General features: G+C 54.6%; 1 protein-coding gene across 2 annotated transcripts; it reads right to left on the reverse strand.

The window, feature by feature from the left end:
- Positions 1-100: 100 nt before the first annotated feature.
- Positions 101-7588, reverse strand: UPK3A (uroplakin 3A). Of its 2 annotated transcripts, XM_034987249.1 has the most exons (6): positions 7537-7588; positions 6334-6489; positions 5105-5384; positions 3467-3549; positions 1689-1821; positions 101-260 (listed from the first exon to the last, which is right to left on the reverse strand). In XM_034987249.1, exons 1-6 carry the CDS (start codon positions 7586-7588, stop codon positions 101-103), a joined length of 864 nt encoding a protein of 287 aa, XP_034843140.1. The 2 variants fall into 2 exon arrangements, with proteins under 2 accessions (XP_034843140.1, XP_034843141.1); XM_034987250.1 differs by lacking the exons at positions 3467-3549; positions 5105-5384.
- Between the last annotated feature and the right edge of the window lie 3205 nt (positions 7589-10793).

Here is a 10793-nt window from a genome sequence, read left to right on the forward strand (position 1 = left end):
CTGTTCCTCCGTGGGTGAGGTCAGGGCATGAGCACCTGCTGCACGCAGGCCCCCGAGGCCAGGCGGGGAGAATGCGGCAGCCCAGGGGCGGTGCCCAGGTTCAATCCTGGAGCTTGCTCTTGTACACCTCAGCCCTGTCCAGCGGCGGCCCCCGGTTCACAGACGTGTACGCAGCCTCCGAGGTCCCCAGGGACCTGGGGACGGCCTCCTGCGTGATCTGGGAGTCGTGTGTAGTTTCCCTGTCCGAGCTGCCCGTGTCCCTGACCAAGGGGATGGAGAGGGTGAAGGTGAGGGTCACAGAGCCGGCCTAAACCCCTCTAGCTGGTCAGGAACTTTCTACTTAGACACGCTTTCACAGATGTTGTCTTATGCATGCACAGCAAAGAACAACCGGACAGAATGGGCAAGTCTAGGTGGGAGCCACGGGAAGGCTTCCTGGAGGAGCGAGCAGTTACTATGCCCTGAAGGAGGAGCGTGGGGGCTGAGAAAGGCATTCCAGGCATGTGATAGGAAGGGCTGAGAGTTCTGGGGCAACACTGGCAAGTTTGGTGGAGCTGGAGCTGGGGTGGGGACAGAGGGGAATAAATGGAAAAGCCAGGCCAAAGTCGGATAACAGGACCTTTGGTACCAGAAAAACGTGTTGTCCAAAGGGAGGGAGGGACATAAGCATGTCCTGACGGCTCCCAGGTCTGGCCAGACAGACCAGACTCTTGGTGGCTAATCTTATCTATTATTTGTGTTTTTATTACTTAAATGTCAGAGGGCAACCTGATTTGCAAGTTCACTGCCCTCTACTCCATCCCCCACCCACGTGGCTCTTTCCACATGGCTAATTCCTGTGTCCACTTAATCTCACCTACTCCAAGAAGCTTTCCCGTCTGCTCCCCCCATCCACACTGGGACAGGCACCCCACCATCTTCAAAGCCTCCCGGGGGCTCCCTCCCTCTCGCTGAGAAGCACATGATTCACCCCTGTCCTGAAGAGACTTTGCTCCTGTTGTTCCTTCCTCCAGGAAGCTCACCCTGGTGCTCCAGGCAGGATCTTCCCCACCCTCCTCCGGATTCCCACAGCACCTGCTGGTGCCTTGATTCAGCCCCTGTGCCAGCCTCCCAGGATTACTGGGTTGTGTGCACACCTGCTCCAGACATCCGCTCCAGACGCCCACAGGAGACCTAACCCAACCTCAGAGTTATTGGTAGCGTCAGGAGACCAGGGCTCTGGCCCCAGCTCTGTTTTAACTGGCTGTGTGACCTTGGGCCACCCTTAACCCCCCTGGCCTCAGTTTCCCCACCTGTCCAGCCAGTGGGTGAATTATGACAACAGAAGCTAACAGCTGTTGAGTATCCAGGTGCTGCCCTAAGAACTCTGTAGGGATTATGTCACTTAACCGTCATGACTCCACAGGGAGGATAAGATTTATTAATATCCCCATTTCCCAGATGAGGAAGTTGAGGCATAGAAGGAGAGGTGTCAGAGCTGAGACCCGCCCACAAAGCCCCGCTGCTGAGCCCCTCCCTACCCAGCTGAACGATCCCAGGACGCTGCTCCCCTCTCACCAGACCCCACCCCGCCCAGGGTGGAAGGCAGCTCCCTTGCCTTCTGGGCTCACCCCCGCCTCGGGAGACCCTCTGGGTGGAGCGTGCCCAGGGTGCCCCCGAGTCTTGCCCTCCAGCTGGCGGATACTCACAAAAGGCTGAGGACAATGGCACCAGCAAAGGCAACGAGCAGGAAGAAGGGCAGGGAGCCCAGGATGGACGTGATGACGATCATGCCCCCGCTCCGCCGGCCCGGCCACGTGTCGATCGCTGAGTACGGGGTGACTAACAGGACACAGGCCCACTTACTCCCCAGACACCGCACCCCTCAGCCTTCTCCCAGGATGCACAGGGGCCCCCCAGCCTCAGGTCTCAGGATGGAGCGGGGACCCAGGTCAGAGTCAGTCTCCCCCCAGGTCCAGGGTGCAATTAACTTGCTTGCCCCACCCCTACTTCCCAACTCCCTCGTGTGTCTCGTCTCTTCCTCTTTTAACTGTCTTTCTGCATAATTTTAAATTCTAAATGAACTCAACTCCTCTGGTGAAATGGATGGGACACGGATTATAAACAATTAAAGATGTGACAAAGGGCCCGGGTCTAAGGGAGTTGGATGCACCAAGGGTCCCCCTCTGCTCTGGCCCGTGTCACCCTTCTGGAACTAAGTGAACAATTTATAGGTCCTCCTGTGAGCCGGCCGCTTTCTGGCCACTGTCCCATCTAGACCCGACAAGACCCTCATTCTGTAGATCGCTCACTGCTGCTGAGGGAGGTTGAGTTCCTGTTCAAGGGCACTCAGACTCCAGACTCAAGTCTATAGACCTGTCTGGTCCCAAAGGGCATACTCTCCCCACAAACTGACCTCAGGCCCTGCCCAAAAAGAACCAGGCCTAGTGCTTTTGTCTGGGTTACTCCAAGGAACCCTGCTGGGGAGGCAGAGCAAAGATTTTTCTTCCCACTTCTCAGATGTGGAGACTGAGGTCCTAAGGGGTTCACAGAGCAGTGAGGCGCAGAGGCTGGGCTTGAATTCAGCACTTTCGGTCCCAGAGCAGCCCTGTTGCAGGGGGATGGCAACACATGGGCATGCCCCTGGAAGGGCAGGCAGGGGGCCACCCCAGCCACATGCGTGCACCCACACGCTTGTCTGTCTATGCCCTTCACTAGCTGTGTGACCTCAAGCAACCTGTCAGAGCTACTGCATGCCCTGTAAGCTTACCATGGATGGGGCGGGGGGCTCTACAGGTAAAATTCTTGGCTCTAGGCTGAGCCCATCATAGCATGAAGTCTCATCTTGGGAGCCAAGGTATGGGGGAGGGATCTCTAAAGTTAGGGTGAGGTGCTGTCAAGATTACCATCTGAAATCTCTTCTGTTGCCCTTAGGTTCTGTAGACACGATTCTGGGTATAAACCTTGGATGGTGTTGAGAACCCGGATGGAGGCTTGAGGAGGGACAGGGCAGGACCATAGGCAGATGCCTGGGCCTCTGAGCCCCCTACCTTTAGGAAACCCACCCAGTCTCCAGAGAACGGGGTGGAAAGGTGGGCAGCACTCCTGCTCCCTCCCAGGCTCACCCCCTGCACTGGGTCCTAGCCTCTGGAGCCAGCCAGAACCATCAGGATCCATCTGACGTGGCTGTGAGGTCTCAACAAAGGGGTGGGTTAGGATGGAAAGACAGGGTAAACTCCATGCCCCTTGGAGGCAAATGCCTTGACTTCAGTCATGCCAGCCTATCCTTCACCTGCCTCTCCCACAGCACCTGGCCCTCAGGGAATGGAGGGGGAGGGGGGATTTCAGGTCAAACCATTTTAAGATGCATTATTCTCATCAACCTGACAGCCTGCCTGTGTCTGGGGAGACTTTTCTGAGTGACAGCCTGAGTGTGCTTTCCCACGTTCCCCTGAGGGTCGCCCCCCAGCCCAGCCCCATCACTTACGCCGCTTGGTGCGGATGGGGTCGGACCACAGTGTCTGGTCCTGTACCAAGCCCGTGGACATATTGACAAGGACGTACTTGAACCTGTAGGGAGATGGAGAGAGCAGGACTTCTGTCCAAGCTGTGTGCCTGGCCACAGGCAGGTGGAGGGATTAGGATGGCGGGTGTGGGGGGTCAGAGGGGGTCCTTCCAGGAGATGGAAATTTAGATGGCCGCAGGGTGGGCTCTGGGCAACAGGACAGTGCTGGACTTGGCCTTGGTGCCATCCCCCCCCCTTTCCTGCCCCTGGACCCTTTCCATGAAGACTTCAGGGTCAGTGGTCCTCCTCTCAGCTCTCCCTCTGGGGCCCCTGTTTCTCTATTATCTACAGGATGAGTGTAGCATATCTGCTGAAGAGCGACCCATTTATCCTCATAGTATTCTTGCCTTCCACCATTCCCAGCCTGCTCCTTGGTATCACAAAAGGGACTTTAAAAAACAAAAAAAAAGTAATAATATTCATTCCCAACCCAACTGCCCTGGGACAGGGCTGCTCCTCTTCGTAGAAAGCCCCAGTTGAGTGTCACTAATCATAAAGGAAGATCAGCACAAGATTCCCAGAGCCCACCTGGGGCCTCAGATACGATCAGTTTAAAATGATGGCTATTCTGAGAACTCAAAAACCAACAGCCTCTCATTTAACACTTAAAAAAAATGAAGACCCTTAAAATCTCTACAGCCGCCAGTATTTTGCCTAATCTCCTATTTCTCCGAGTTTGAAGAGAATTCCAGAAGCTGGGATATGTGCTTTTGTGTCCCCCAGGTAGGAGGTTTGAGGAGATAGGGGGAGGTTTTCCCACACTGAGAACGAGGTCAGAGGTAAGAGGTTGAAGGTGGGGACCAGACACTAAGGCTTTCATCCTGCCCTGTGGCCAAGGCCAAAGGAGAGGCAAGCCTGACAGGACGGCAGGCGAGCGATGGTCTGGGCCCCCCGTGTGCCTAGCAGGTGCAGAGACTGGGCCTTAGGAGTTTCCACGGTAACAGGAGTGAGTACCCAAGGCTTTGGCACCAGACGAGACCCCATGGCCATGGATCAGGCCTGAGCCCCGAGCTCTGCACGGAAAAGAAATAAGTGTGGAAAGAAATCAGGGACCTGCTGGGGCTAGGGGAGGGGGCACAAAAGGATACGCCAGAAGGAGGCAGAAAAAAGCGGAAGATGAGGTGGGAGCTGGAAAAGCCTTCAGCGCGGCTCTAGGTCAGGTGGGGCCGCTGCTTTTCAAGTGGTGACCCCCCTCCCTCTCCAGACCAGCTAGTTTCCTCCCCTGGCAAATGAAGCAGATTGGGTAAGTGACTGCCATGCGGGTGATGAGCTGGGACCAGGCACAGAATTTGTGGAGCCCAGGGCAAAATGAAAATGCAGGTCCCCTGTTAAAAAACAATGAAGAATTTCAAGATGGCAACAGCAGAGGATTAAGCCAAGCAGGGGTCCTTCTGAGTGCATGGGCCCTGGCCCAGTCGCACAGCCCAAAGCATGCCCCTTCAGGAGACCCGGGACAGTCCTGGCACAAGAAATGTGGCCTCACACGCCTCACCCCTCCTGGGTCTCCCTGAGTGGGGATGGGAGCATAACTGCCCCGCCCCCGCAGCCACTCACACCCACCTGTATTCCGTGGCTGCCGACAGGGGCGGGTTGCAGAGGCCCGGGAAGTTGGGGTCTGACAGGCAGGTCCCGTTGGCACCCACTCTGACGAGGTATGCATTCAGGATTTCCGAGGCCCGGGCCACGTCCCCTAGGGCATCCAAGCTGGGCAGGTCACTGCAGGGGGCCAGGTCAAAGGCCGCAGCCTTGTAGGGGCCCGTCCTCCCTCCCTCTGTCTGCTGGAACGTGGAGCTCAGCGGGGTCCTGCTATGGTCCTGCACGGAGGCGTTCCTGGAGCTGGCTGCAGAGACAGCGTCAGCAGTGAGGTTCCTGGCCACCCCAGCTCAGCCGGTCACCCAATACCCCCGAACATCCTCTCTGAGCTAGTGCTGTGCTGGGCCCTGGGGTCCCAGGCGGAGGCAGGGTCAGGCCCTGCTCAGGGGCTCCCTGTGCATTGGCGGCAGATAGACAGGAGCACCGCCGACTTTGGGCAAGAGGAAGGCTCCTCTTTCTACTGGCCAGTAAGATCTTACGGGTCCTCCCACCCCTACAGACTTCTGTCATTTTCCCCGAGAGGCTGGCCCCCCGGCCAGGGGAATGGGAGAGGAGCGGCCCGCAGTGTGCACAGAATGAGCTCCGGGCCCAGGTGATGGCTCTGAATGAGCTGCTGTAAATGACCGGCTGCCAGAAATATAAGAGGCTGTCACTGGGTTCCTTCTCCCAGAAGCCCAGGATTGCTCTGGGGAATGGGCGGGGCTGGCCCAGAGCACTTGGGTCCAAGTGCATGGTTCCCCTCGCCAACACCAGCTGTGATCCACTGTGGAAGCTGGGGAAAGGGCTGGGGCTTGAGGCACCACAGAGATTTGGGCTCACTTTCCAGCCTGGGAGCTCCCGTGAGTTATCCCACCTCTGTGAGCCTTGATTCCTTGCTCTGTGATGGGACAGTTGTCTTGCAGGCTGATTGTAAACATAAGCACCAAGGTACGGGAAGCACCGAGCATGATGTATGTGCTCAGTGATGGGTGCTGTCTTTATTTCTCCACTAGCCTGCACATCTCTCCAGGGCAAAGACAGATGTGTGGCCGCACCATGCAGCCCAGGGCTGGCCCAGGTGCCTGTCAGTGAGGTACATGGCTGGGGGGGATGTTGAATGATAGAGTTAGAGCATCCCACTACCAGCTTCCTTTCCTCCTCCCTGCAGACAGGCCAAAGCCCCTTTCAGCTCAGCCCAAGGGAAGCAGAACCCTTACCTAGGTCGACGAGGACATAGAGGTAGATCTCATAGTTGCTGCCAAGGGCCTCTGAGCTGTCAAACATGCAGAGAGGCTTTTCCAAGGCCACAGTGGTGAGGGTGGGGTTGTTGGTGGCAAAGGTCACACTGGCCAGTTGGGGCTGGAGGTTCACACCTAGAAGAGACAGTGAGGACAGGAGCTGACCCCCCAGTAGAACTGTCCACACCCATGGGCACACTCTGTGCCCCCCCCATGTCTGCATACAGTTACTGGGCACCTAGGGTGTTTGAGGCACTGGGGTTCACCCTCCCCATGGGCCGTCTCAGGAATTTGTCTCAGACCCAGGCAGCACTCCTGCCCCCACCAGCCATCCCCCGCCCCAGAAACCAAGCAGTCCAGCCTAACTGCTGCCCTCTCTCTCCACCCACAGATGGTCAGTTGCCAAGAACCCCACTGCCTCTCCTAAGCATCTCTTCACCCAGTCAGCCCAGTCTGGGAGTCCCACTCTCTTCACTTGGACCCCAGAAACAAGCCTCCCCCCTCTCCAGTCCTTTGCTCTCTAACATGCAAATCTGACCCTGTCACTCTTCTGCTGGGCCCCTTCTGTGGCTCCCCACTGTGTTGGAGGGGTCTCCAACACGGTCCAGCCTCTCTGGAGGGGCACCAAAGTCCCAAAGCTCTGGGCTTTGCTTCCTTGGGTCTCCAGCCTCACCCCAAGCACGCCCCCCACCTCACGCCACCCCATCCTACGCTCCAGCCACGCTGATGGACCGGTCAAGAGAATCCCAGGATGGACCATGCCGCCTCCCTCCTTGAACTTGCCCTCGCTGCCTCTTCCCCTGAAATGTCCCTCCATCTCCTCCAGTCCAGGCATCTGCAGGGTCTAGTCCAGCCTGTTCTCTGCTCTCCCACAGCCCCCTGCGTGTCTGTCTCTCACAGCACCCATAACAGGGACCTGTGACCCATGAGCCCTGGAACCGTCACCCAAGGAAGCTTATTAATCGAGGTTGTCTTTATTATTAATATCCCAGGTCCCAGAGCCTGCACAGGGCTTGGCACAAAGCAGGCAGTCTGCCTATTCCTGGAGCGAATACACGAAGTTCCCCTTCCCAACGCTGCTTTCCATCCGACTCCTCTCAGGACGGTGGGAGGATCAGGGCCGAGGACTCAGCCGCCCGCCCTCCCAGGGCAGCCCCCCCGCTTCTCCCCTTCCCCGCTTACCCACGCCGAGCCGCAGGCAGCCGAGGGCCAGCAGGGCCCAGAGAGGAGGCATCGCCCTGAACAAGCCGCGGGAGCGCGGTCAGGGTGGTCCAGGGCGCCGGGGAGCCCAGCGCCTCTCTGTGTCGGCGCACCTGGCGGCCGGGTCCAGCCCTCGGCGCGCCCCGCCCCCGCCCGCGCCGGCCAATCCCTGGCCTCCTCGCGGGCTATTTGCATACGCCCCTCCCCGTCCACCCCGCCCCGCTACGTGCCTGAGGCACACACCTGCCCCGCGGGCCCTTCCCCGCCCTTTACCGAAGCGCCTACTGTGTGCAGAGGCTGGGGCGGCGCTTTCACAGCGTCTCTCGCCTGATCATCCCCTCTGTGAGCGGCCCTCTCCACACTGGGAAATGGGGGCGCTAATTCGTACAGCTATTGATGGAGACCCTGCTAAATGCCAGGTACTGGCTGGGCTCTGGTGGAGACGGACCAGGTTAATCAGAGAAAGTGCCGTCGTGGAAACCTTGAAGTCCCGGGCCTGTGAGGACCCGGAGACCCCGCGGTGTGACCCTTTGGGTTCACAGGTGCGAGGCCAGGGCCGCCCACGGACTCCCGGACACGCCCAGACGGGAGGAGCCCAGGCCTGCCTCCCAGCCCCTCCTGTTTCAAAAGGCCTGCTGCCCAGGGGAGCCTTTGAGAACAGTGCTGTGGGCTTCACCTGGTCTAGCGGGTTCCTTCCAGCATCAGGAATCGTGTTTTTCTCAAAGAGCACCTTAAATATTACATTTTTCATTTAAGACGTAAGTCAAGGAGGATGGGAGAAAACTAAAACTGGAAACCAACAGAAAGTAAGGAATCCAGGTATAGTGTGAACGACATAACCCCGTGCAGAAAAATACCGTGTCTGAAACTCCGGAAGGCTGGTCGGACAGCACTCCCTTGTAGAGAGCACTCTAAGGGCAAAGAGGACTCTAGCAGAGCCCTGGTCCGCAGGAGCCAGGTGGTGGGGAGGGCAGAGCAGTTCTGTAGCAACTGGGTATAACTGGGGTCAGGACCCAGGTCCTCACTACAGGATGAGGGAGATTTGGAAGGGAGGAAGAAGAAGAACTTCTGGAGTTTTCTATTAGTAGTATTATTATTACAAAATAACAACTCCTTAGCTCTGTCTGCTCTAGTGACTCCCAAGTGGCAGGAGCCCCCACTTAGCACTCTGGGTCCTGAAACAGCAGTCCCCAGTAAAAAGCACCAAGGCCCCTTGGAGACATGGTGACTCTGGGGCTGGGACAGGGAGTGTCAAGAGGAGCCTAGACACTAAAGGATTCGAAGATGATGGCGTTATGTCCAAGGTTCTGGCACAGAAGGGGCTTGAAGGGGCTCCAGCAACCTGACGATGGAAAGTTTGCACACAAAATAAATAGTGGAAGTAACATATTTAGCCCATTGGATGAAACATGAATCCATGAGTCAGTACTGGTACTTTTAAAAAAGAAGTTGTATATAAAATCAATGCACAGAAATCAGTGGCATTCCTATACACCAACAACAAGACAGAAGAAAGAGAAATTAAGGAGTCGATCCCATTTACAATTGCACCCAAAACCATAAGATACCTAGGAATAAATCTAACCAAAGAGGCAAAGGATCTGTACTCAGAAAACTATAAAATACTCATGAAAGAAATTGAGGAAGACACAAAGAAATGGAAAAACATTCCATGCTCATGGATTGGAAGAACAAATATTGTGAAGATTCAATGCTACCTAGAGCAATCTACACATTCAATGCAATCCCTATCAAAATACCATCCACTTTTTTCAAAGAAATGGAACAAATAACCCTAAAATTTGTATGGAACCAGAAAAGACCCCGAATAGCCAGAGGAATGTTGAAAAAGAAAAGCAAAGCTGGCGGCATCACAATTCCAGACTTCAAGCTCTATTACAAAGCTGTCATCATCAAGACAGTATGGTACTGGCACAAAAACAGACACATAGATCAATGGAACAGAATAGAGAGCCCAGAAATGGACCCTCAACTCTATGGTCAACTAATCTTTGACAAAGCAGGAAAGAATGTCCAATGGAAAAAAGACAGTCTCTTCAAAACAAATGGTGTTGGGAAAATTGGGCAGCCACATGCAGAAGAATGAAACTGGACCATTTCCTTACACCACACACAAAAATAGACTCCAAATGGTTGAAAGACCTAAATGTGAGACAGGAGTCCATCAAAATCCTAAAGGAGAACACAGGCAGCAACCTCTTTGACCTCAGCCGCAGCAACTTCTTCCTAGAAACATCGCCAAAGGCAAGGGAAGCAAGGGCAAACATGAACTATTGGGACTTCATCAAGATAAAAAGCTTTTGCACAGCAAAAGAAACACTCAACAAAACCAAAAGACAACTGACAGAATGGGAGAAGATATTTGCAAATGACATATCCGATAAAGGGCTAGTATCCAAAATCTATAAAGAACTTATCAAACTCAACACCCAAAGAACAAATGATCCAATCAAGAAATGGGCAGAAGACATGAACAGACATTTTTCCAAAGAAGACATCTAAATGGCCAACAGACACATGAAAAAGTGCTCAACATCACTCGGCATCAGGGAAATCCAAATCAAAACCTCAATGAGATACCACCTCACACCAGTCAGAATGGCTAAAATTAACAAGTCAGGAAATGACAGATGTTGTCAGGGATGCGGAGAAAGGGGAACCCTCCTAAACTGTTGGTGGGAATGCAGGCTGGTGCAACCACTCTGGAGAACAGTATGGAGGTTCCTCAAAAAGTTGAAAATAGAGCTACCATACGATTCAGCAATTGCACTACTGGGTATTTACCCCAAAGATACAAATGTAGGGATCCGAAGGGGTATGTGTACCCCAATGTTTATAGCAGCAATGTCCACAATAGCTAAACTGTGGAAAGAGCCAAGATGTCCATCGACGGATGACCAGATAAAGAAGATGTGGTATATATATACAATGGAATATTATGCAGCCATCAAAAGGAATGAAATCTTGCCATTTGCAACGACGTGGATGGAACTGGAGGGTGTTATGCTGAGCGAAATAAGTCAATCAGAGAAAGACATGTATCATATGACCTCACTGATATGAGGAATTCTTAATCTCAGGAAACAAACTGAGGGTTGCTCGAGTGGGGGGTGGGGTGGGAGGGATGGGGTGGCTGGGTGATAGACATTGGGGAGGGTATGTGCTATGGTGAACGCTGTGAATTGTGCAAGACTGTTGAATCTCAGATCTGTACCTCT

The sequence above is a fragment of the Mirounga leonina genome, unplaced genomic scaffold (genome assembly GCF_011800145.1).
Source record: "Mirounga leonina isolate KUSES-001 unplaced genomic scaffold, KU_Mleo_1.0 Mir_418, whole genome shotgun sequence".
NCBI classification, from domain to species: domain Eukaryota; kingdom Metazoa; phylum Chordata; class Mammalia; order Carnivora; family Phocidae; genus Mirounga; species Mirounga leonina.